At 37.5% G+C, this 22,507-nt stretch overlaps 2 protein-coding genes across 3 annotated transcripts; one reads left to right on the top strand and one right to left on the bottom strand.

The window, feature by feature from the left end:
• Positions 1 to 10,306: 10,306 nt before the first annotated feature.
• On the bottom strand, positions 10,307 to 13,173 carry LOC135691065 (fibrinogen-like protein A). Its single transcript, XM_065208814.2, has 5 exons — positions 12,835 to 13,173; positions 12,469 to 12,601; positions 11,315 to 11,695; positions 10,790 to 11,045; positions 10,307 to 10,438 (listed from the first exon to the last, which is right to left on the bottom strand). The coding sequence occupies exons 1-5, from the start codon at positions 13,171 to 13,173 to the stop codon at positions 10,426 to 10,428; spliced, it is 1,122 nt and encodes a 373-aa protein (XP_065064886.2). The 3' UTR covers positions 10,307 to 10,425.
• Positions 13,174 to 15,125: 1,952 nt separating this feature from the next.
• Positions 15,126 to 22,443, top strand: LOC135691075 (programmed cell death protein 6). 2 transcript variants are annotated; one of them, XM_065208827.2, is made up of 7 exons: positions 15,126 to 15,266; positions 15,953 to 16,014; positions 17,320 to 17,364; positions 18,258 to 18,416; positions 18,976 to 19,085; positions 20,457 to 20,566; positions 21,744 to 22,443. In XM_065208827.2, coding segments are annotated over exons 1-7 (561 nt in total). In that variant the 5' UTR covers positions 15,126 to 15,192; the 3' UTR covers positions 21,745 to 22,443. The 2 variants fall into 2 exon arrangements, with proteins under 2 accessions (XP_065064899.2, XP_065064900.1); XM_065208828.2 differs by lacking the exon at positions 20,457 to 20,566.
• The last annotated feature ends 64 nt before the right edge of the window (positions 22,444 to 22,507 follow it).

The following is a 22,507-nucleotide window of genomic DNA, read 5'->3' as shown; positions in this document are numbered from 1 at the left end:
CACACGTATATCCTTAGTAGGCTGTGGATATCGTGTTACCTAAGCTATTTGCTAATCACCTTGTGGTATTTTCTAGGTGGTCTTTTCCTGGCATATTTCTTTAAGTACAGTGATGCAGCTAGGGTCATGTCATATTTTGCAGCAAGACTCACGCGTTGTTTGCACGCGTTTTTTCCCCTCCCATCCCTGTCCCCTTGTACTCACTTCTCCTCCTGCTTATATCCCGTCATATACTTCCTTCTGCCTTCTCCTGTCTCACTTCTTCTCACACAGTCATTCGATTGTGTGACAGGTGTATCAGTCTGATTATCGGGGTAAAAAACTGAGGCAGTTTTTTCCCTGGAATCAAACACCGACCATAAAATTGCGTCATTGCTCAGGCAAGACAAGGGCTGATGCACCAAAAGCCCAAAATGTTTTTCCTGAGATTAGGGTGTTGTTTATCATAACTAAGGGGCCCCCGCGATGGAATTAAGTGCTGTTGATAGCTTTTCTTTGGTTTGAATAGAAAGGAATTTTTATTGCTGTTTTTTGTTTACCCTTCGTTTTGTTGTTTTTTTTGCTGTTGAGTCTTGTGGGGTGGAGTATTTTTTGAACGCCGAAATCGAAAGAAGCTGGAAATTATCGGAAGAACTGCAATAACGGACTTATATGGAATTAACTCGCGTATTTATGGATTGATCAAAGGACTATCGAACCTACGAAGGAACGTACATAATATCGAAGACTTCAGGTGAAGAACTTCCAGTTTAATTCTCGACCTATTTCTAAATTTATAATTACTACGAACCTACTCTAAAGATATCGATGCTTGGCTCAAGGTTTCTGAATTGATGGCTTATTTGTATTTATTATTCTTTGAGATTTGAGATTGATTTAGTTTAGTGATTAGTATTCTCGTTTGATTTATTCATATTTGATTATTATACAGTCCTCTAGTCGTTTATAATGGAATTATGAATCTCTTGAATCAATTTCGAACCCCTCTGGGTTATATCTAGCCTGCCAGCCCTTCGGCTCGATTTTGAACCTATGCAGGTTAAGTTACAAAATTTACGTACAACACCCGCGTGGGTCATGTGACATGCTATTGTCGTTCGCAATCTTCCCAAGCTCAAAGCCAACAATTTTCCAGGCCAAAACCGCAATCCCAGTCAAAGCAATATGCCACTGGTATCGTTCATGGAAATTTAAACAGGTCTGTGAAGTGAAGTCAGTGAAGTGTTTGAAGGGACCCACTGGGGTCAGTGAAGGTCCCTTCAAACAACTCTGGTGGAAACCCCAATTTATCTAATTTTGATAGGGATATTGACTTACAGAAATGGACTGCACAGCGAAAACAGATGTCGAATATTTCTTGGGAAAAGGTAGACAATGCGATTAAGAAAAATGACACTGTTTCTTTTGATGTTATTAACCTGCATCAAAACATTCTACTGACGATAAAAATGTGGAATTAACTCAACGAATTCCTTCGATTTCGTTAACTAGCTACGATTGTCAATCAACACCATCAAACGTATCTATTTGGGGGGTCGTTGAAAAACAGTCATTTAAAGTTTTGGTTGATACTGGTGCGGCAGTTACTGTTGTGAGCGAGAAATTTTATAATGAAATTCTACGCGCTCGGCATGCTTTAATTACGGAGGGAGGACTTAGTATTCGGACTGCTAATGGCAGCAGCGTTCCTGTTCGAGGGACTGTTACTTTCCCGTTGATTCTTGGACATAATTCTTATTCATGCAGCGCTCAGTTGTAGTCGGTCTTTCATATGACATTGTTATTGGGAGAGATTTTTTACATGAATTTTCGGCCGTTATTGATGTTCGTGGAGAACTTGTCACATTTAAGGGATGCAATACCGTTTCATTTGCTTTTGCTAACACACCCCCGGTCGTCACAATTATTACGGTTGCGAAAACTTTTGTAATAGATGCTCAAAGCGAAATCATAATTCCAGCTAATTTAGAAACCTGTCATCAACCGCTTGTTGTGGGTCTTATTGAAGCTTTGCCAAAACTTTCTGATCGCTATAATCTTCATGGTGCCTGTGCACTGTGCTGCCCGGGTGAATGGTGAGGTATCTTTTCGTTTGCTGAACCCTTCGGACACGCCTGTTATTTTATACAAAGGCTCTGTCATTGGTAAATTTGAACAAGTAAAGTCACCTGACGATATTATTGCGTTAATTTCCGATAACGAGTTTTCCACAAAGGAAGCTCCTTTACAGAGTCAATTTAGCCCGCAGTCTTTTACGACTCCTGAGCCTATTAAAGATCTATATATGCAGTTTAAATCTTTGCCTAGCCCTACACTAACAGTTGCAGAAAACGTTCAACTTGTTGAACTTTTGAAAAGTTATTCTGATATTTTTGCGTCGTCCTCCTTAGATCTAGGACATACACAAATAATCGAACATGAAATAGACACTGGTGATGCTAGGCCTATCAAACAACAACCATACAGAGTTTCTAATACACAAAGAGCGGAAATTGACCGTCACATTTCTAATATGCTTGAACAAAACATTATTAGTGTGTCAACAAGCCCTTGGAGCTCTCCTGTAGTATTAGTTAAGAAGAAAGATGGTACCACTCGTTTTTGCGTGGACTATAGGAAGCTTAATGCTGTTACGCGTAAGGATAGATATCCTCTGCCTCATATTGATGATGCTCTTGACGCTCTCGCAGGTTCTCAATTCTTTTCAACGCTAGATCTTCAATCTGGTTATCACCAGGTTGCTATGCATCCAAATTCTAAGGAGAAAACTGCCTTCATGTCTCATTCAGGGTTATACGAATTCAATGTTCTCAGTTTTGGGCTAAAAAATGCTCCACCTAATTTTCAGCGCTTGATGGGTAAAGTCTTACATGGGCTTGATTGGAAGATATGCCTTATTTATATCGACGATATAATAATATTTTCTTCAACATTCGATGAACATATTGAACGTTTAAACCTTGTTTTTGATCGTTTGCGCAAAGCTAATCTAAAATTAAAGCCTTCGAAATGTCGCTTTGCTAGCAGGTCGGTTGACTTTCTTGGATTTGTTGTGTCGTCAGATGGAATATTGCCTGACCCAGATAAACTCACTGCCGTAAAGTCTTTTCCAGTGCCTAAATGTGTTAAGGACGTCCGTAGTTTTCTTGGCCTATGCAACTATTACCGCCGTTTTGTTAAAGGTTTTGCGGCTATTGCTTCTCCACTCAATCGTTTAACGCATAAAAATACTGTTTTCCATTGGACTGCTGAATATCAGCAAGCTTTCGAAGATTTGAAATTTCGTTTGTGCCCTCCTCCAATTTTGCAATACCCAAATTTTGCAGAACCATTCCATTTTGTATACAGACGCTAGTCAATCAGCTTTAGGATACGTTCTGGGTCAAGTCATACATGGGAAGGAACACGTTATTGCATATGGTGGACGTGAACTTAGCAGTGCAGAAAAACGGTACAGCACTACTGAGAGGGAAGCTCTTGCTGTTGTTAACGGGATAAAGAGGTACCAGCCTTATTTGTCCGCTAATCATTTTTATGTACATACAGATCACGGTAGCCTTTCTTGGCTTAGGAATGTCAAGAATCCAACTGGTCGCTTAGCTCGTCGGGCACTACAGCTTCAGCAATATGATTTTGAAATTGTCCAGGACGCTTGAACGGTAATGCTGACGCTCTTTCTCGTCGTCTTTATGATGCTCCTTTGTCTTCTGTTGAAAAGGGTCGCATGCTTTCTGTGTCTGTTGCTGTTCTTGTTCCACCTTGCCCACCTGCAGAGTCACTCAATTTTCTGCAGCGTCAGGATAAAGATCTTGCTATGATTATTACATATCTCGAAACTTCGCAATTGCCTTCAAGTGACACGCAAGCTCGCAATTTGCTGCTTACTATTGATTCGTATTATCTTGATGAACGAGGCCTTCTTTGCCATTGGTGGACACCTGGCAAACGCCATGTGCATTCTCTTGTCTCGCAGTTGGTGATTCCCACTTCTCTACGACACGATGTTCTCGTTGCATGTCACTATGATCCATCTGCTGGCCACTTAAGTACTGTCAAAACGTATGAGAAAGTTAGAAGTCGATATTATTGGCATGGCATGTACAAAGACTTTGAGCATTGGTGCCACTCCTGTGTCGATTGCGCCATGAAGAAAATTCCGCGCAGTGTTAAAGCGCGTCTTTTGCCTATACCAGTTGAAGGAGCTTTTGATCGCGTTGCCATGGATATTTTGGGTCCTTTTCCGGCTACACATGATGGTAATCGGTACATAATCGTGTTCTCCGATTATTATACAAGGTGGCCTGAAGCTTTTGCTTTACTATCTATCGAGGTTTCTCGAATAGCCAACCTGCTTGTCGACGAAATCCTTGCTCGTCATGGTGCTCCTCGAACTCTCTTGTCGGATAGAGGTTCCAATTTTTTAGCAGCCGTCGTTAAAGAAACTTGCAGACTAATGAACACGCGTCGCACGCATACTACAGCCTACCACCCACAAACTGATGGCTTGGTTGAGCGTTTCAACGGTACTCTCGCTGAAGGCCTTTCCATGTATGTGAGCAGTAACCAAAAATACTGGGACAAGCATTTGCCGATGATTCTCTTCGCGTACCGTGTGTCACCACACGCAACCACCCACGAATCACCATTCTATCTGATATATGGTCGCGAGCCACGTCTCCCGATTGATGCAGCTTTATTGTTTCATCTTCGGAAAACCTTTCTTCGTCTGTGGCAGAACACCGTGCTCGGATCGTGCAGAAACTAGAAGATGCTCAGCACATTATTTCGTCGAACACGCAACTTGCTCAGCAGCGTATGAAGGAGCAGCATGATAAACGTAGTCGTCCTGTACTTTATGAAGTCGGCCAACGCGTATGGGTTTACCGCCTAAACAACGAAAAGGCTTATCAAAAAAGCTACTGCATAATTATCACGACCCATACCGTATCGTTTCGAAATTGTCTCCTGTGCACTTCAAGCTTCGCACGCTCGATAATCGTGTTGTCTCCGTACCCGTGCACGCCAATCGTTTAAAACCGTACTGCGACCCAGCTGATCGTCCGCTTGATGCTCCAGTTGAAAATTTGCGTGAGACTTCGGATTTGTGCGACTCACCGGACGGTTTTTGCTCTCCTGAGCCCGCAGAAGTCGTTAACGTGCCTCGACAATCGCCCATCACTGTGACTTCGGAAGGGGAACCTGACATAACACGCCCAGAAGACACCTGGACACCAGATATGATTCGAAACTTTGTCCCTGACGCCAACCCGGAGGTATGATCTTATGGGGGGAGGTATGTTACGCAATGGAGGCGCGTTACGCTGGAAGTGACCTTTGACTTGACACGTTTTAATCATTTCATTTTCATGTGTTCGCTTCTTGCTGATTTGCTGCTTATTTGGTAATTTTTAACAGTTCTGTTGATATTTGATCCTTGTCTTAATGTTCATTTGTTAATTTTATGTGTATCGTCATTTTAGGACACTAATTGGACATTAGCTCAATCCGATTATACAGTCATATCTAGCGTGCCAGCTTTAGGGTGGAGTCAGTCTTGAGGGGCCAGCCGCTACGAGAGCAACTTTATGGTGAAAGAGATTTGACGTTTTTGTCGAAGTAGAGGTCCAGAAACACTTGCCGCGCCCAAGGTTCATACTCGAGTCCAAAATCCTTCAAGCATCCGCTTTAAAGCTCGCAAAGATAATCTCAAGGCCATGAGTTATGTTACTTGTTATAATTCAGTGATTTACTGTTTAATCTCTTGATGTTACTGGTTTTTTACCGAAGAACTCGCAATTCTTTAACCTTTTTCTGCTAGTTTAAGCAAAAAGGTTAATAATATAATGTTCCAAAAATGAAAATCAAAAGCGAAGGAATATGCTGAGAGTCAACACATGAACACATGGACATTGCTATGGACTAAAAAACCTTTCAGAAATGAGTAAAACTCCTAAAACTTTGCGCAGACAAATCAGGTTCGCAATTTTTTTGTGTAGTTATCAGCGACGAAGAAATTGTCCCCAATTCAGAATAAGAAATGGCAGCTTCGACTTTTCATGCAGCTCGAATAGGCCCTATAATAGGCCCTATAATAGGGAAATTGTATAAAGACAACAGGCCTGAATTGGCCTTAATCCGCCATAATTGATAGGCTTTAAAATGTTAAATTTTACCTGCTGATAGAGTTTAATTTAAACAATTTTTTGGTGGTACAAAACTTTAGAGTGGCAATGTTTGCTTTATCAAAGCCATGTTAGTGTCTAATTTATTAACATTGATAAATAAACGATGAATTATCATTTAAAACAAAATGCGTGTGAATTTTATGGTATTTCGCAAGAGCAAAATACGTCTAAATATGAGCTACAATCGAAAACAGCCAAGAAAGAGCAAAATTGAGCGGTAGAGATCCTTAATAACAGTTGTTACAACGTATTCGTGAACTAAAGTATAGTTTTAAATGTTGTTTGTATAGACTATACACTATTTTGTTTGCCAATAGCCGATACATTACTAAGGAAGGTGTTACCAGTCGAAATTGGTAAAAAGTTGCAATGCATGAAAATTCAAGAAACGGCTTTCGCACTATGTTTGTGTCAATAAAAGCCAATCGGCACAAGTCTTCAACTTATGAATTTTTTTACTATTTTCTTCACAGCTCTTTGCTTTCTCATCAAGAACATCCCTGCACACAGCATCATGCTCTTCCGTGCTCATCAGATACCCACAGTCCATTAAGCATTGTCTTCAAGGCGATTCAACATCTCCTTTTTGGTTTTGGTTTTCATTTTCAACGTGAAGCCAGGGGAAACTGGTTATGCTGTAGTCAATGATTGCTTTCATAGGCGCTGAAAGGGTGTGTCTACTTGTATGGAAGTAAAGCTATTTGAAGGAAGTTGCAGAGATACAACATAAATAGAGTATCCGACATATAACGGAATATGTTTTTCTGTAATGTGGGAAAGGACCTAAGTGATAAAATCCCTAACAAAGAGAATTCTCTTTTAACATTGAAATATTTGCGTTTGTACCTATGAACCCCAAAAATGTGACAAAAGCATACAAAAACTTAAATTAAATGGCTTTGGTACAGATTTTATCTCTGTTCTTTTTCAAGGTTGGCATTGAATTATTCGCTTGCGCAGCTGTTCAACTTGTCTCTTTCAACCGGTCGCTTTCTGGACAGCTATAAAATCGCCAGTATAGCTCCTATCCACAAAAAAGTCCCAAGGATGACAGATCGAACTGTAGACCCATGTCATTTTTTTCGGCCATTTCCCGTTTGTTTGAAAAACTGGTTTATGGCCAGTTATATTCCTATTTCGATAGAAATCAACTGATATTCTGTAAGCAGTCTGGTTTCCGGAACCTTCACTCGGTATTAACATGTCTTCTTAGATGCACGAATGATTGGTACATGAACAGTGATAGGGGTGAATATACGGCCGCCCTTTTTATTGATCTCAAAGAAGGTTTGCCACCGTAAATCACGAAATTTTGCTGACAAAACTAAATTTTCACGGTCTAGAAGGGACGGTATTCAATAGGTTTAAGTCTTATCTAGAAAACAGGCATCAATATTGCAAAGTAAACGGATAGGTTTCTAAAACAGAGGTGGTAGATTGCGGTGTACCACAAGGGTCATGCCTAGGACCATTTCTCTTCTTAGTGTACACCAACGATCTCCCAAATTGACTCGAAAAATCAAATGTGTCAATGTACGCCGTTGATGTAATGAATCAAGCCACTAATGCTGATTTAACAGCTTTGAAGGGTTGGCTAGAAGGCAACAAATTTTCGTTAAACGTTGCAAAAACTGAAGCAATGATAATCGGAAGCAACAAAAAGCTACGCAAGATAGACACTCCTCACGCCCATAAGCCGCAGTTTAGAATAGGTTCTGAAGATGTCAAACTTGTAAGTGATGTAAAATACCTCGGAGTTCTTGTGGATCAAGAACTCAAATGGACGAATCATTTAACCACTGTCACAAAAAAATCTCCAGGTGTATTGGCATTCTTAGTTATGCACAACAAGATCTTCCGCTCCGCCTGCTACAATGGAAACAATGTAAAGAAGCCTAATAGAGCCCTATTTCAGATACTGCTGCGTGTTTTGGGGTAATGCTGGTTTATCAATTATAGGAAAATTGCGAAAACTGCAAAATCAAGCGGCAAAATTGATCACTAAAACAGCCCATTCGAGGCTTCGCCACTCCCAGTCGTGCACTTGGATGGTCCACAGTAAGGAAAATAATTGATCTTGAATCTGCTAGGATTGCAAACAAATGCCTGAATGGTGATGCACTGTCCTATATGATATGTTTACTAAAGTCAACGTCTCTACAACAGGTTCTCTCAGAACTTCGGATTATGACCTAAGAGTCCCTCTTCTAAGAACGACCACAGGACAGAGGTGCTTCTCTTACCAGTGTGCGAAACTTTAGAATGGTTTTTTTCTAAAATGTCCAAAAATACGTCAACTTTAAAGAATTTTGTGAAAGCGATAAAAAATTAATAAACTGTTCACGAAAAACCAATCATACCTTCCTTTTCCTTTATTATTAATGTATGTATAAGAAATTTCTTTTAACGATTGTAATTACATTATGGAATAGTTTAATTTTTTAAAGTTAATTTTAACTAAATATTTGTTTGTATATTTTAGCATGGCCCCCTGTAAATCAGTCCTCGACTGAGAGGCTACCATGGGTAAAAAAGATAAAATGAAGTGAAAAATGAAATGAACGGAGTATTGAATGAACGGAGCTCTGAAGATATTCAAAACTTTCAGAGTTATGTTAAATGACATTTAGTATCTTCTCTTATACTACTCCAATCAAATAAATGTGGCTATGAAAAAAGCAAGCGTTTGAGTATACTGAAATTTTGGTCGGACACTCTTCAGAGTATAAAACGTCAGATCATATATTGAAAACTCCACGCTAGGAAATATACATACCCAATTGTGGATCGAAATAGGCCAATCAGAAACACGAGCACATGATTGTTGAGGTTGCCCAATCAGTGCCGCTTGCCTATTGAGAATGTTACCAATGGAGTCGTAAGGTGAAAACGAACTCCTTTTGTTTACAAAATAGCGGTTTTTTCGTGCTTATGTAGAAAGATTCCAAAACTGCTAAATAGAACGACGATCGGGCTTTACCAATAATCCGAAACATGTCATATTATAATTTTTTTTCGCAATTCTGGGTTTTCCAGTAAATGGTGCCCGCTACAGTGGCGGTTTTTCATAAAATTTCAAGGGGGGCAACAGTGTTGAATTTTGCCGACTGCTACATGGAAAATGTTGTGGCTCATAGTAAATGGTGTGGCTCAAATTAGTTTGAGCTATTTCCAAAATGTGATGTGATGACTTTCACGGTCCAGCAAAAGCTAAACCTTCCTCTGACTGCCGTTCTTCTCAGCTAAACCTCCCACAAACTTGATGCAAACTTAGAATAACGAGTTAACTCTAAATGAACTTGATGAGATATCCCTTACTTCAGTCTTTATTTGAAATATTTTAATTCCAGCCTCTTTTCTAACATGTTTGCAAAAGAGTCTATTTTTAGCAAAGAGTTATAAACCTCTAACGTTCCACGAGGCAAGCTGTTTAAACATTTTGGTTTTGACTTTTATTTTTTTTTCTTAATATCGTTTTCAGTTGAGAGAAGCTATAGCCCCTTGAGTTGTTGCTGACCAATCTTGTTCGTCTTTAGTTTTGGGAGAGACCCCTCAGCACTGGCTGCTTTAGCAAATGTATTTGATAGGCTCTATGCAGATTAGGGCCTTACACAGTCCGGTTTCATGTTTGTACATTGCTTCACAACTAACTCTCCCTTTACACCTTTCTCGTTGATTTTGGAAGATTTTCTAAATACTGCACAGAGTTTTGCGTTAAAATCAGGATTCTCTGACAATATATTTGACCTATCCTCCATATCGATTCTACTTTGCCTTCTGTGGAAAGGAATGCTGTTGGAAACAATGCTCCCAAATGACTGAAGTAGTAATTTCAGAATTTTTGTTGTTGAAAATGACAAAATAGCAAATGCTAGATATTGCCGAATGGTAATTTTGCCGACTTCTGGACTCCAGGGACTGAACCCCTCGCCCCGCTAATAACCACCACTGGCCCAATAGCAAAATCGCATTCTGTTTTAGATCTGCTACAACTAAAATTACATTTAAATCTACATCTAAAACTACAAGTAAAACATGCGATTCTGCTATCGGGAACAATTTACTGAAATATAATCCTTGGCAAGAAACATTGGAAAGCAACAACGACATTACTCTGAAAGGTGCAAGATCATTTTAAAAGCAATGTTCGTTAATTGAAATCACTCTAGATCAACCTTTTTAGCATCCAAAAGATCACCAAATCAAGTCTTTATAATCCTCCTTTGTAGATTCCTCTGTCTTATCGAGATCCCCTGCAACAAGAGGACGAAAAATATTCAATCCAGAAATAAAAAGGTATTATAGAATAAAAAATAAAAATCAAACTCGATAGAAAGAAAGAAAGAAGTTGTCATGAAGAAAGAAAATCCATAATTTCAATCAATTTACCTACATCAACTACCAGAAGATTTGTAAACAAAGTTTCATCCTTTAAATTTGTATTTGACAAGATTCATGTCATATAGACTGCCTTCTTACAGGCTGTAAGCTCTATCATATACGTCCTTAATTGCTCATTTATTATCATATTCATTCTATCCTATGAATTTCCATTAAGTAGAACAGAAACCAAATGTATATTAACGATCTCCTTGCTTTTTTACCTGTGATATTTCAGCTTCATTTCTGAAAATATTATGTTGCCATGACTTCCATAAATTTCAAGCCAACTCATGTATGCTGCACTTGTTGTGCTTGTTGTTGGGAAAAGTCCATTTAAATTTACACGGTGACATACATTGTACCACCAGGCTCCTTTCCAGCGGTTGGCACAATTCCCACTTGAAGCTTCATCGTTGTCTCGATCGTATGTTGTGAATTTCATGCCATCATGAATCGCCATGGAATCACCGGCATTACCTATAGAAAAATATATCATTACGATAGTTCGGCAGCAGGGGTGAAATCTTTACCCCAGAAAGACTCGTGCCTTCTATTTGCTAAATGTTGCCCAATAAAGTGGATATGCATTTGCCTTGGGAACCCAATTAGAGAAGTTTCTGCCTCGGAATGAACCGAAATTTAAATGACAACTTCTTTAGCATGTTATTTAAAAATAAATTAATGAGTATGCATCAACCATTATAAATAATAATCAGTAAGGCAAAAGGTAGGGAGATTTCGATTACCTGAGTATCCACGTGAAAGCAGTTTGTAAGCAGATGCTTCGTCACCAACTTCAAATGAAGAATACTCTGCATAATACTGAGTTGTTGGACTGTTGCGGTGTTTCATGTCGATCCGTAGAATAGCCCCTCTCCCTGGAGCAGCCAGTCTGTGCAACGTATCAAGTCCAATCCAAAAATTTCTACTCGTAACCCCAAATCCATTTTTGTATGACGCCCAGTTTCGATAAAAGTCGACACTGGCGTCTATTCTTCTTTGAAAGACGATCCAATCTTGACTGCCATATACAAAGTCACAAAAGACGTTGGCCTTCCAATTGTGATCCGGTTTAATTTCGTAGACTCCGCTTACTGTTTCTCCAGACTTTTTCACGTCTCCACAATCTAGCGAGGAAAGATAGATGGTTAATGTTGTTTGGTATAACTTCTATTTCTACATCGATACTGAGCAGGACCGAGTATCGGTATAATGCCCAGAGTGCAAGAAATAATACATTAATGGATAAAAAGTGCTATAAGATGCCACTGATCAATGATTAGATTGAACATTTACATGGACGCATAGATTCATGCTTGTTGAGTGGAAACATTTCTTTGTTAACAATCATTTAACAATCGCCTGGGAGCATATATTTTTTACAATTTTGACAGAAAAACCAGCATTATAATTTGTGACACAGTTTCAAAATTCCTTCACTTTGCTTCATTTCTGATAAGAACAAAGGTTGTACTAAGATATTTACTCAATTTTATGAAAAAATTTCTCATTTGCGGATCCTTAATGACCGTTAAAGTTTTTTAGCCAGACCATAACCCCGCATGAAAATGGTCAATTTGATTGCAAGAAGCATCATGAAACACAGCAACATAAGGAAAGCAAGTGATTCCCTCCTATCAGCTTATTATGTTGCCATTATAATCGTATTTTTCATTGCAAAGCTGTTGTACTTTGTCCCGAATTTTACTGGAACTTTAAGACAACGATTTATTTAACCAAAAATGAAGGTTTTAAAACTGAAGATCAGACTGGTATGAGCAAGATGAATTCTGTTCATATTTTGTTTGGATTTTTCTTCATAGATATCAAGCCATTTTATAAAATTAGCACTTTAGTACATTTTGATATCGTCTTCAAACGGTGAATAATAACTAGTTACCTTGTTTCAACTTTTCACAATGTGTTCCGTAGTAAAGTGGGGCGCATATGCACTTGTACCCCCTTTCATCACATGTATCTTCGCACTTCGCGCCATTTTCGCAAGGAGATTTGATTTCACAAACAGGTCCATTCTATGATAAAAACGTAAATTTTCGCTTATCTAAGAAGAAATAAAAAAAATACGATAACAAATTTATATAAATCTGAGAAATGAAAGAACAAAAAGTTTGATCTGCCATGCTCGGTTAAATTGAAATGTCCCTGTCTGAATATTTGACATGTGGAATAGCTATTTTTTATACTTTTGTGGCTTAGTTTTTTTCAAAAGAAAACTTTTAAATGTCTGTACTACGACTGCACTCACATTTATTTCCCCATCGTCTGTTGTCATGTACACCTGCCCTTCCCTTTGCGTCAACAATGGAACGCTCTCGTTGAACCTTCTTTCCAGTAGCTCACAATTCATCGTCCCGCGATTGTAATTCAAAGAGAGACACTTAGGCCAAGAAAGACATTCGAGGGTGCACTGTCGCACAGTCCTTGAAGAAATTGTTTTCATGACTGTCCCTGTGTCAGCAGTATTGTTCAGGATAATGCTGAAGTCAGCGTAGAATTTGCACGGAAGTCTTGTTAAGCAAAGACATTTGCTGGTCATCAGTAAGACAAATAGGGTTTGGCATGTTGTAAAGCTCTTTTTCATCATGATTTTCTGTACTTCTTTGATTTTTTACTGGTAACCTTTTATCTTTTTGCTTACCTTACTCTTCTTGTGTAGTGATCTTATAGAACTACAGTCTTTTCCAGGTTTTAAGGTATTCCCTTTCAGCTAATCAATACAATGATATTACAGGTCTTATTCAAGATATATGTTGTTAGCTATCAAGCTGAAAGGCAGGTTTATTTGTTGGCTTATGTTTGGAGGCCAGAAAAAGCACCCTTGGAAAAACCGCAGCTTACCCAGTGAAATGCAAATTCAATCACTTTTACTTTGTCCTTCTGACTGCTATGCAATTACCTGCAGCAAGCATCATTTGTAGCAGGTGATGCTGTTTGGAACAACATGATAGCATGAGATAAAAACACCAGAGATTTCCAGCATTGTAATCTTAATCAAAGTTGCTTTGAAAAAAGCAAACATTTCACAACATTCTAAAATCTTGGACTCAAGTGGTATATAACGTACTCTTGGACTCAAGTGGTAATTTTTCTATAGGTTATTTTTAATATAATGACGACATGTTTCGGATAATTGGCAGAGCCCGATCGTCTTTCCATTTAGCAGTTTTGGAATCGATCTACAGAAACGAAAAACCGCCATTGTGTTGACTCCAGTGGTAATTTTTCTATAGGCACGCGGCACTGATTGTAGGACTATGTCGGTCTTGTGCTTGTGTTTTTCTGATTGGCCTATTTCGATCCACAGCAGGGAATATGTTTTCTGTCATGTTCTTTCGGACCCTTATTCTAACGTTTTATACTCTGAGGAGTGTCAGACGAAAAAGCCTACAGTATGGTGTGAAATGCTTGCATTTTTAAAGCCAGTTTCAAGTTCTGTACTGCCGAAAAATTGTTCACACATTATGAAAACATTGTTCTTTTTGCCAGTCCAGTGAAGAATGAACTTCAAAAATGCAGTGAAAACTTTCTGAGAAGACTAGGGGTTCAAAAGAGTTCTCCCGGGTGTTTTGTGCTCTGGTGAGTTATTTGTTGCTGGTCGCACTATCTAGAGCAATTCCTATCTTTTCTTTTTGGATATGTCAACCTGCTAATATTTGTTTATAATTTCTCATAACTGAATGATATTCTTAGAAAATAATTTTTGAATTAATTACCAGCCAAATCTAGCTGCCATATCTAATTCAATTAAATGAAAATAGTTTACTTTATGGAATCTCTTCTTATCGATAAAAATCTAAATTATTGTTTTTTACCAAAGGGGTTCGCTCTCATCGATTGGTTTACCTACTTTCTGAGAGAACTTCTTCATTAAGAAATTCCCGCATACGTATTCCTTCAAAAAATTTGTTATCTTGTTTGTCTGTATTTCCGTATCTGTATTTTTATGTATCATATGCAGTTTTAATCTAATAATCCTTGCTAGAAGTGGGATCTTATGTAAAATCAACTGAAATGAGCTAAAATTCTTACTCGGAAGCAGTTTCCTGAGACGTTAGGGCTTGGCATTTCCTGAGACGTTTCTAGATTCTTCCCTGTCTAGATAATATTAGCTATCTCGAATTGATTTCAGCTTAAGACAACGTTTGGTTTCAAGAAAAGGGAACATAACTGGGGATGGAAGGGCAATTGTTCCCTACCTTATGTGTTAAAAAAGCCCTGAAGATAAAAGCAGAGAGATATGTTAGAGTTGTGTAAATTTTTCGTTCTTTACTTTTACTGACTTATGTTATGATGGAACAAGTCGTTAATAATGACATAATCACGACCACAAAAGTTAATTGAAATGATCCTCCACCTTTCCTTGAAACTGAAGAAATTATGAACAAAGAATGAGGTATTTTGCGAAGTCAAGAAACAGTTTTCTTATTTTACCTTCCATATTTTTTACCAAAGTTTTTCCATTTCTGACCAAGATCTGTCTCGTGTCTCGCCTCCACAAAGAGGCTAGTCCACTCGCCAAAGCCGTCGCATTGACAAGGACAAGGTGGGAGAGTCAGAAATTTCAGACTGTTGCGGGAGAAGTTTTACAGTAATTTATTGAGATATGGCATATTACAACTATCAGCAGCAGTCTGCGCCTGGTATCGACCAAAACTTTTTATGGAGTGTTTTCTCAAAGTAAGTGAACTGCTGAAACGTTGACTGCTTAATAATGTTTTATCATTATAAGTCATTTTCAAAGCCAAGAGCCAAAATGCTGCAACATAACATAACGTAATACCATACAGCATACCAAACACAAGCAGCCCAAAGCTAAAGCAAACAGGACAGACCAGACCAAAAGCTGAACAAGCTAAAGTCGCAAGATCTACTGGGGTCATAGCATGAAATATTTTTTTATTGGATTTAATAACTGAATTTTAAACAACTTACTTAAATGACGTAACGTGTAATTAATTGATTGCTGAAAAAAATGTTTTGAGTGAGTGAGTGAGAGTTATAATCCTCATTCGTATTTAATTTAAATTGCGTAGCCTTGATTCAGTTCTTACACTGACTGAGCATGAGTCTCAGGATTTCAAGTAAGTTGAAGTTTAAATGCTGATGTGATAACCAGAATTTAAATAAACAAACTTGATCTGAATGACTGCTTCATCGTTCATCCAGAAACCAGAAATATGTTTTCTTAAATTTTTGTTTATACATGTGACACCCCTGGTTGAGATGCAAGCTTAGGGGAACACCTAAAGAGAAAGGGTATGAATCAAACTATTAATCTATAGCTATTTTGTAAAGCTTATCTTGACAAAACATCTTTTGAAAATTGAAAGAGCATTGTATGATAATTGTAACTTTTTTTACAGGGTGGACAAAGATAGGAGTGGATCAATATCCTCCAATGAACTGCAGCAAGCATTATCAAATGGTAATAATAATCATCACTTTTTTACCAAGCCTTAGACTCTAAGATCGTACCTTTTCAGGATTCCAAGCAAATTCCTTGCAAGACATGATGCATTCCATGCAGTAAGGCTAGAATATGTCTGGTGTTCGGTGTGGGCTTAGACAAATCCTTTGACCTAGAGACAAAAAACCCCATTGCCTGGCATATCAGCAATTTTATATTAGTGTATCATTGACAAAATAGCAGAACCACCTTTCTAATCAGTCCTCTTATTGTGCAATAACAAAATGCTGAAAATATCCATTGGTGTTAAGAAAGTCATGGAATGCACCCTGGTTTACAAGTAATTGTCGCTTCTGACATTAAGAATTACCATAAGTCAAAAGTCCCAGAGAGTGCCGTCTGTTTATGCATTTTTGCTAACTTTTTAACAAGTTGGCAGACTTTCTCTGTGCCAACCTATAAGTATAGATGCTTTTGCCATGTATGGAGGTTATTTGGATTAAACAGAGCCAGGGAGCACTATGTCTCTATTGTTTCAAGATATGTAGGGGTTGGTACCCCAAAAGTTTTCTAAGATTTGATATTTCCAACCATAATATACTCATTCTGTATCATTTACTTTATCAAGAAAATAATAATGCTCCAACAATCAATTCTGTATGCTTTACCTCTGTATTTACAGCTGTAGTAGATGGGACAATTTTCAGTGCTAGTACTGAGATTTAAGCTTAGTTTATTCTGGTTATCATTTCTCAGATGTTCCTCAACACATCAAGCTTCCTTTAACCGCCCTTGTAAAATATGTACTAGCTTGCATGCTGTACAATATGATGGCCAATAATTAAGAATTTAAGTCAAATTGTACTAGAAATATTAATAATCTATTATTTATTCCTAAAGTACAGCTTTACTCAAATTCTTAGTTATTGGAAAATGTACTTAGTTTAACTGAAATATATATAACCTACTCTGAAGAGGTTGCAGACAAACATTGGGTTTGATCTTAATTTACGAGATCATCAATTTCACTCACTTTTGAAACTTTTTTCCAACTTATCAAAAAATGTTTAGTCTTAACAAAACCTTTTATTTCCTTTCCCCATTAAAATGACTGCTGCTGATTTAAATGCTTTGAAACCCGTCTTTTACTTCTTGTGATGAACATTCACCGAAAAATCAGAGGCCAAAAAATTTACAAAAAAATTTCAAAACCTCAGCTTTCTTTTATTAGAAGTCTCTGGTAAAGTAAAATGATAATTTTCAAACTTGAGGCAACTTATCAATGAAAACACAGACTGATGTTTCCGTTAATGAATTTTTCAGGCACATGGACTCCATTTAACCCAGAAACAGTACGTCTTATGATCGGTGAGTATTGCATATAATTACTGTCAATTCTTCTGCTAAATGCTGTATTTGAGTTTTTTGGAATATTAATTTCTGTGACATCATTTGTTTCTGAGCAGTGTAAATACCATTTTGTGTGTCTCCTTTTTAGTTGTTTGTAGATAGGAACAGGTGGGTTGTCTCAGGGCTAGCTGTCTTGAAATTAATATTGGAAAATTAATTCTTTTTGGTAATGCTATTTTGACACAACTGTCTGTGTGGTTAAAATATGGTAGCCAAAGGTATAGATTATGAGTTTCTTACCTACTTATGTGGCTTTTTGAAGAAAAATAGCAGACAAAATAAGTTAGTCTCCTTGTGCGTCTTTGGTCATAAATTTTCCTACACACATCTTTCTACCTCTTTTCATGACTGTTCCCTTAATAAAAAATTGAGGTAGAAAACAAATAATATTAAAACAATATTTTAATGATCTAAAAGGCTTTTAGGAAAGAAATAAGTGACCAATTTGCCTGGACTTGTTGGGGTTTTGTGGGTTTGAATGGCTTTTTGTGATGTGAGCAAGTGTGCTTGTTATTTATATTGTCCTTTGTCCAGAAATGATCTTGCTAATATCAGCAATCCTTCAGTATTCTGAGAAAATTTGTTTTTGCAATCTTGGATACACTGTGGGTGTATTAACAGCTCTCTAGAACATCTACCTCCTTGTTCAACTGGTTTATAACCATTACCTCTACAATTGATAGTTTTTTTTCAATTTGCCTTGTCTTTTCAACCTTTTCTTATGTTACCAAGGAGAGACCTTCCAAGGCTTTCCAAGAATAGACAACCTATACCAATTTTAAGCCCTTTTGGAAGTTCCACTGATATTAATCACGACTTTGAACATGGTAAAGTGGCACATTTTATAATAGGTATGTTTGACAAGGATCATAATGGAACAATCAACTTCCAAGAATTTGGTGCATTGTGGAAGTATGTTACAGACTGGCAAAAGTGTTTTCGTAACTATGATAGGGACAACTCTGGTGCAATAGATAGACATGAATTGAAACAAGCCCTTTCAAGTTTTGGTATGTATTCTGATCTTTTTTATTCTTTGTTGTGACCATGGTATGTGTCATATTAAGAATATGCAAAGGATTTAGAACTGGTTCAATAAAAGCCACTGAAAAGTTCAAAAAAAAGCCACTGAAAAGTTTTTTTGCATATTTTATATCTAGCTTGGCATATTTTATATTTGCATATTTTACATTTGCATATTTTATATATGCAATGTAAAGTGCATTCATAGTTCTGCAGTTTAAAGGTCGAGTTAATATCAATTTCTACCCCAACATTTGAAGAATAAAACAAAGTCATTTGAGCAAATTTCTGTAGAGTAGCTGTAGTTCTGCTGTGAAATCTTTAATCTCTGATCTGCATCTCTAGATTTTAGACTGTCTGATAAATAAATTAGTAGTTTTAAAATGGTTGCATGGTTTGGGATGCTTCAGTTAGATTACATATAGTCTGTTTTCAAATAAACCAGCTTTACAGCCATATTGACTTGCATTTCCATGTTAATTCTTGTGTCTATAAAATCCCTGTATATGAATAAATAGATGTTAACTTTATGATTTTTTGTATTAGGTTACCGATTGTCAGACAGATTCTACGACATACTTTTGCGAAAGTTTGACAGACGTGGGGCTGGTAGTGTCACCTTTGATGATTTCATTCAGTGCTGTGTTGTCATCCAGGTAAAAAAAATTTTCCTTTTCTAGTTTTTAAACTAAGCCATTCATTTTGCTTCCAGTTTACAGAAAACACTGCATCTTCATAACTAACTGATCAATTGGATCATATTTAGCATTTAAGTCGATCATATGTAAGTGGATTCTGCTATCGGGCAGCATTTACTAGAAAACCCATATTGTGCAAAAAACTATCATGGCGACATGTTTCGGATTATTGGTAAAGCCCGATCGTCGTTCCACCTATCAGTTTTAGAATCTATCTAGATAAGCACAAAAAAACCGCTACTGTGTAGACAAAAGCAGTTCGTTTTCACATTAGGACTCCATTGGTAACATTCTCAATAGGCAAGCAGCACTGATTGGTCAACGCATACAGTCATGTGCTCATGTTTCTGATAGGCCTATTTCGATCCACAACTGGGTATATATATACAGTATATTTCTTAGCGTAGAGTTTTCGATCTATGTTCTGACGGTTTAAACCCTGAAGAGTGTCAGGCGAAAAGCTTTAGTTTACTAAATGTTTGCTTTTTTCAAAGCCATGGATCATATTTAGTATTTGATAAGGCTTTCTTGCCTTTGAAATGCAACACTTGAATTGCAGTCAAGACTATCAAGTTTTCTTGCAAATGCAGCTGAGCATTTTTTAGCATCTGCTTTTTACACCCCAAATATTTTTCTAGGTGATCTCCACTTAAGCTGAAAGCGACCTCATTCCAATCTCCCAGACATATTGACAATGAGAAGCCTCAACTGTACATTATATATATTGAATGTACACATAAACTAAATTTGCATAGACTTCTAGCTTTATAATTCATAAATTAATCGTTTTAGGGACATTTTAGATTTTGCTTAGCAGATGCATTTGCTTTGGTAAATTTAAATTTAGGTAGTAAGTCAGCAGGGCTATGACAATCATCAACCTCTATTCAGCTTTTCTTGTAGGAAGGGGAGATTTCATAGGAAATGTACTGCGCAATGTATTTAAAAATCAAGCATATTTTGCAATTTCAACGCTTAGACAACTTAGGCATTTCTTTCACTTGAGGTAATTGCGTCATTCGACATTATTGGGCTCTGATTTCTACAATTGAGAATATTCTTTCAGAAGGTACCGGGTTGATAAATCTTATAAATCTGTCATTGGTCGGAAATTTGGTCCCTGAAGTTTCGAGGTAGCTGCAATCCCCACCAGCATGCAAGTTCCTAGAGTTCACAATCGCAACTAAGACAAGCTTTGATTTCCACGATACTTACAATAATACTCTCACTTTTTATGATTTTCAAATATTTGTAAACAACATAGTACCGCCAATTACCTTGAGAGGATGATTTACCAGTTCTTGAAAACTGATCTCACTCTATTTTCAGACTATTACAAACGTTTTTAAAGAGTACGATTTCCACAAATGTGGCTGGGCTCAAATTCCCTATGAACAGTTCCTATCAATCGTGTTTGGTCTCAAGGAGCGGAAATATTGGTATATCTTATTTTAGAGTGGGCGTGTGCGTGCTTGCGTGCTTTTGGTGCCATGTTAATAATTTGTTATACTCAAAAATTCACCTCGTTCCTCGCTTCACTGTACAATCCTTGACAAATGTCCTTGGAACACCCTGCAGTCAATGTAAGATTTTGATGAAATAAAATTTTCTGGCCGTAAGATACAGAAATATCCCCCTCCCCCCCAAAACAATGCTCGTTGAAAATCCTATTACTTATCCTACCTGAAAGTGTTACATTGGATGAATTTCAAGCCTTGAAACTGCTGTTATTAATCATTGTTTCAAGGGGAAGAGACGAAATTTTAGCTTAGTGTACCAAGACTTTTGGCAAGCATTGTAGCTGACTAAGCGGTTACAGATTATTTTATATTACTTCGCGCATGTTTTCTTTGATTTGTAGATAGAGGAAGCCTTTATCTGCTGACAATTTTAGAGTTTTTGTTACCCAGTTTGCCATTTATTTTTGTTGCATAAAGCATAAATAAAGAATCTTTTATCATTCAATAATTGCAGGTCAGTTTGCTTGAAGCTTTTATGAGTAGGACTTAACCTTAGTTGTGTATTTTTAACAGCATGGTAAGTTCTTTACCAAAATCTATTAGCTAAGGCTGTTGCTTTTCGCAGAAATGTTGAAAAGAACCCAAGCCGCCACGAGGCCCCCCTCTCTCTTTTCAAAACGGAGAGCCCCAAAAGAATGTGCCTCGATATTATCCCAATGTGTCGCCACGGTATACCAAGATTCTTCAGATCAAGATTGCACTGAATCTCCTCAAGACGTGGAAGTAGTGTAGTTAATCGGAACACATCTAACGGCTTTGTCTAATTTTTGTTTTTTCATTTCTTTTTCCGAACATAACGCCTCGCTCTATGTTGAATTGATATTGTCTAAATGGGTTCGGGAGGGGGGGGGGGGACGCGTGGCTGAATTTGCTAGTGATTGCAGTCAAATTTCTGTCATCACTTGTTATTTGATAGTCTGTTTTTTTACTGGAAAAATAGCTTTAGGGTTAAGCTGACTGAATATGGTTCCTTTTTTTAATGGACCTCACGGCAAGCCCGAATTCTTGACGACGAATTGATCTTATTCTTCCCTAAAGGATCTAGAATCTTTTCGTATGACACTTTTGTGACAATTTTTTTCTCAATACATTGCAGACGCTGACACAAGCCTTTCAGCAGTATGACACCAATAGAAATGGGTGGGTGCAGATGAATTATGAGCAGTTCCTGTCACTTGTATTTAGCCTTAAAAGTTAGCCACCTGGAGGATGATAACGACAAGCATGCATAGTGTTGTTGTTTAGGTGCTGGAAAAAGAACTCTCTGTAACCTCTCTGTAAAAACTTTTTTCTTATTTTGATCATAATGTATAAGTATCATTTAATTTTCTATTCAAACATCAGTTCCCACATAGCGTGGAGAGACTCGTAATGATAAGCGAATGTAATCTGGCAGTGGAGCTGGTAGGGAACTGGGTACAAACGTCAGGTATTGAGGACCTCGGACGAGCAGACTTCAAAGCCGCTGGAGCAAATGTTGGATTGATGAAGAAAAGTCAATGGTTTGAGCGATGTATTTAAGAGCCGCATTGCGCCTCAGGACTGATTCTGAAAGCTTTATCAAAGCAACTCTTCGCATTAATTTTCAGTCTAAATAAAAACAAAGTTGTTAGTAGGTAGACTGGCTGTAACTAGACCGTTACATTACAGCTAATGCTTTACCTGTATCAAACTTAAAATATAGACCTTTAAATATAGACCTTGTAGCATTCTTTTTAAATTTTGCAAAGCAAATTAATTGTTTCACCGACGAACATTGCTGATAATTACTTTTTGTAGATTATGGGTGCTCTAAACTGGCTTTAGTTTTGACTCTAACTGTGTTATTCAAATTAAGTGTTTGCGGAACAAAGTAAGCAG

The sequence above is a fragment of the Rhopilema esculentum genome, chromosome 4 (genome assembly GCF_057945365.1).
Source record: "Rhopilema esculentum isolate cy_ngs chromosome 4, ASM5794536v1, whole genome shotgun sequence".
Classification (NCBI taxonomy): Eukaryota; Metazoa; Cnidaria; class Scyphozoa; order Rhizostomeae; family Rhizostomatidae; genus Rhopilema; species Rhopilema esculentum.
This window is presented reverse-complemented; position numbering and strand designations above follow the sequence as displayed.

What these genes read in the sequence shown, in the direction of transcription:
- LOC135691065 (XM_065208814.2), bottom strand. Translation starts at nt 13,173, where the DNA reads ATGATGAAAAAGAGCTTTACAACATGCCAAACCCTATTTGTCTTACTG. An exon ending in CAGACGATGGGGAAATAAAT is followed by an intron (nt 12,602 to 12,834) that starts GTGAGTGCAGTC and finishes TTTTTATCATAG; the next exon opens with AATGGACCTGTTTGTGAAAT. An exon ending in TTGTGAAAAGTTGAAACAAG is followed by an intron (nt 11,696 to 12,468) that starts GTAACTAGTTAT and finishes TTTCCTCGCTAG; the next exon opens with ATTGTGGAGACGTGAAAAAG.
- LOC135691075 (XM_065208827.2), top strand. Translation starts at nt 15,193, where the DNA reads ATGGCATATTACAACTATCAGCAGCAGTCTGCGCCTGGTATCGACCAA. An exon ending in TTATGGAGTGTTTTCTCAAA is followed by an intron (nt 15,267 to 15,952) that starts GTAAGTGAACTG and finishes CTTTTTTTACAG; the next exon opens with GGTGGACAAAGATAGGAGTG. An exon ending in ACAAGCCCTTTCAAGTTTTG is followed by an intron (nt 18,417 to 18,975) that starts GTATGTATTCTG and finishes TTTTTGTATTAG; the next exon opens with GTTACCGATTGTCAGACAGA.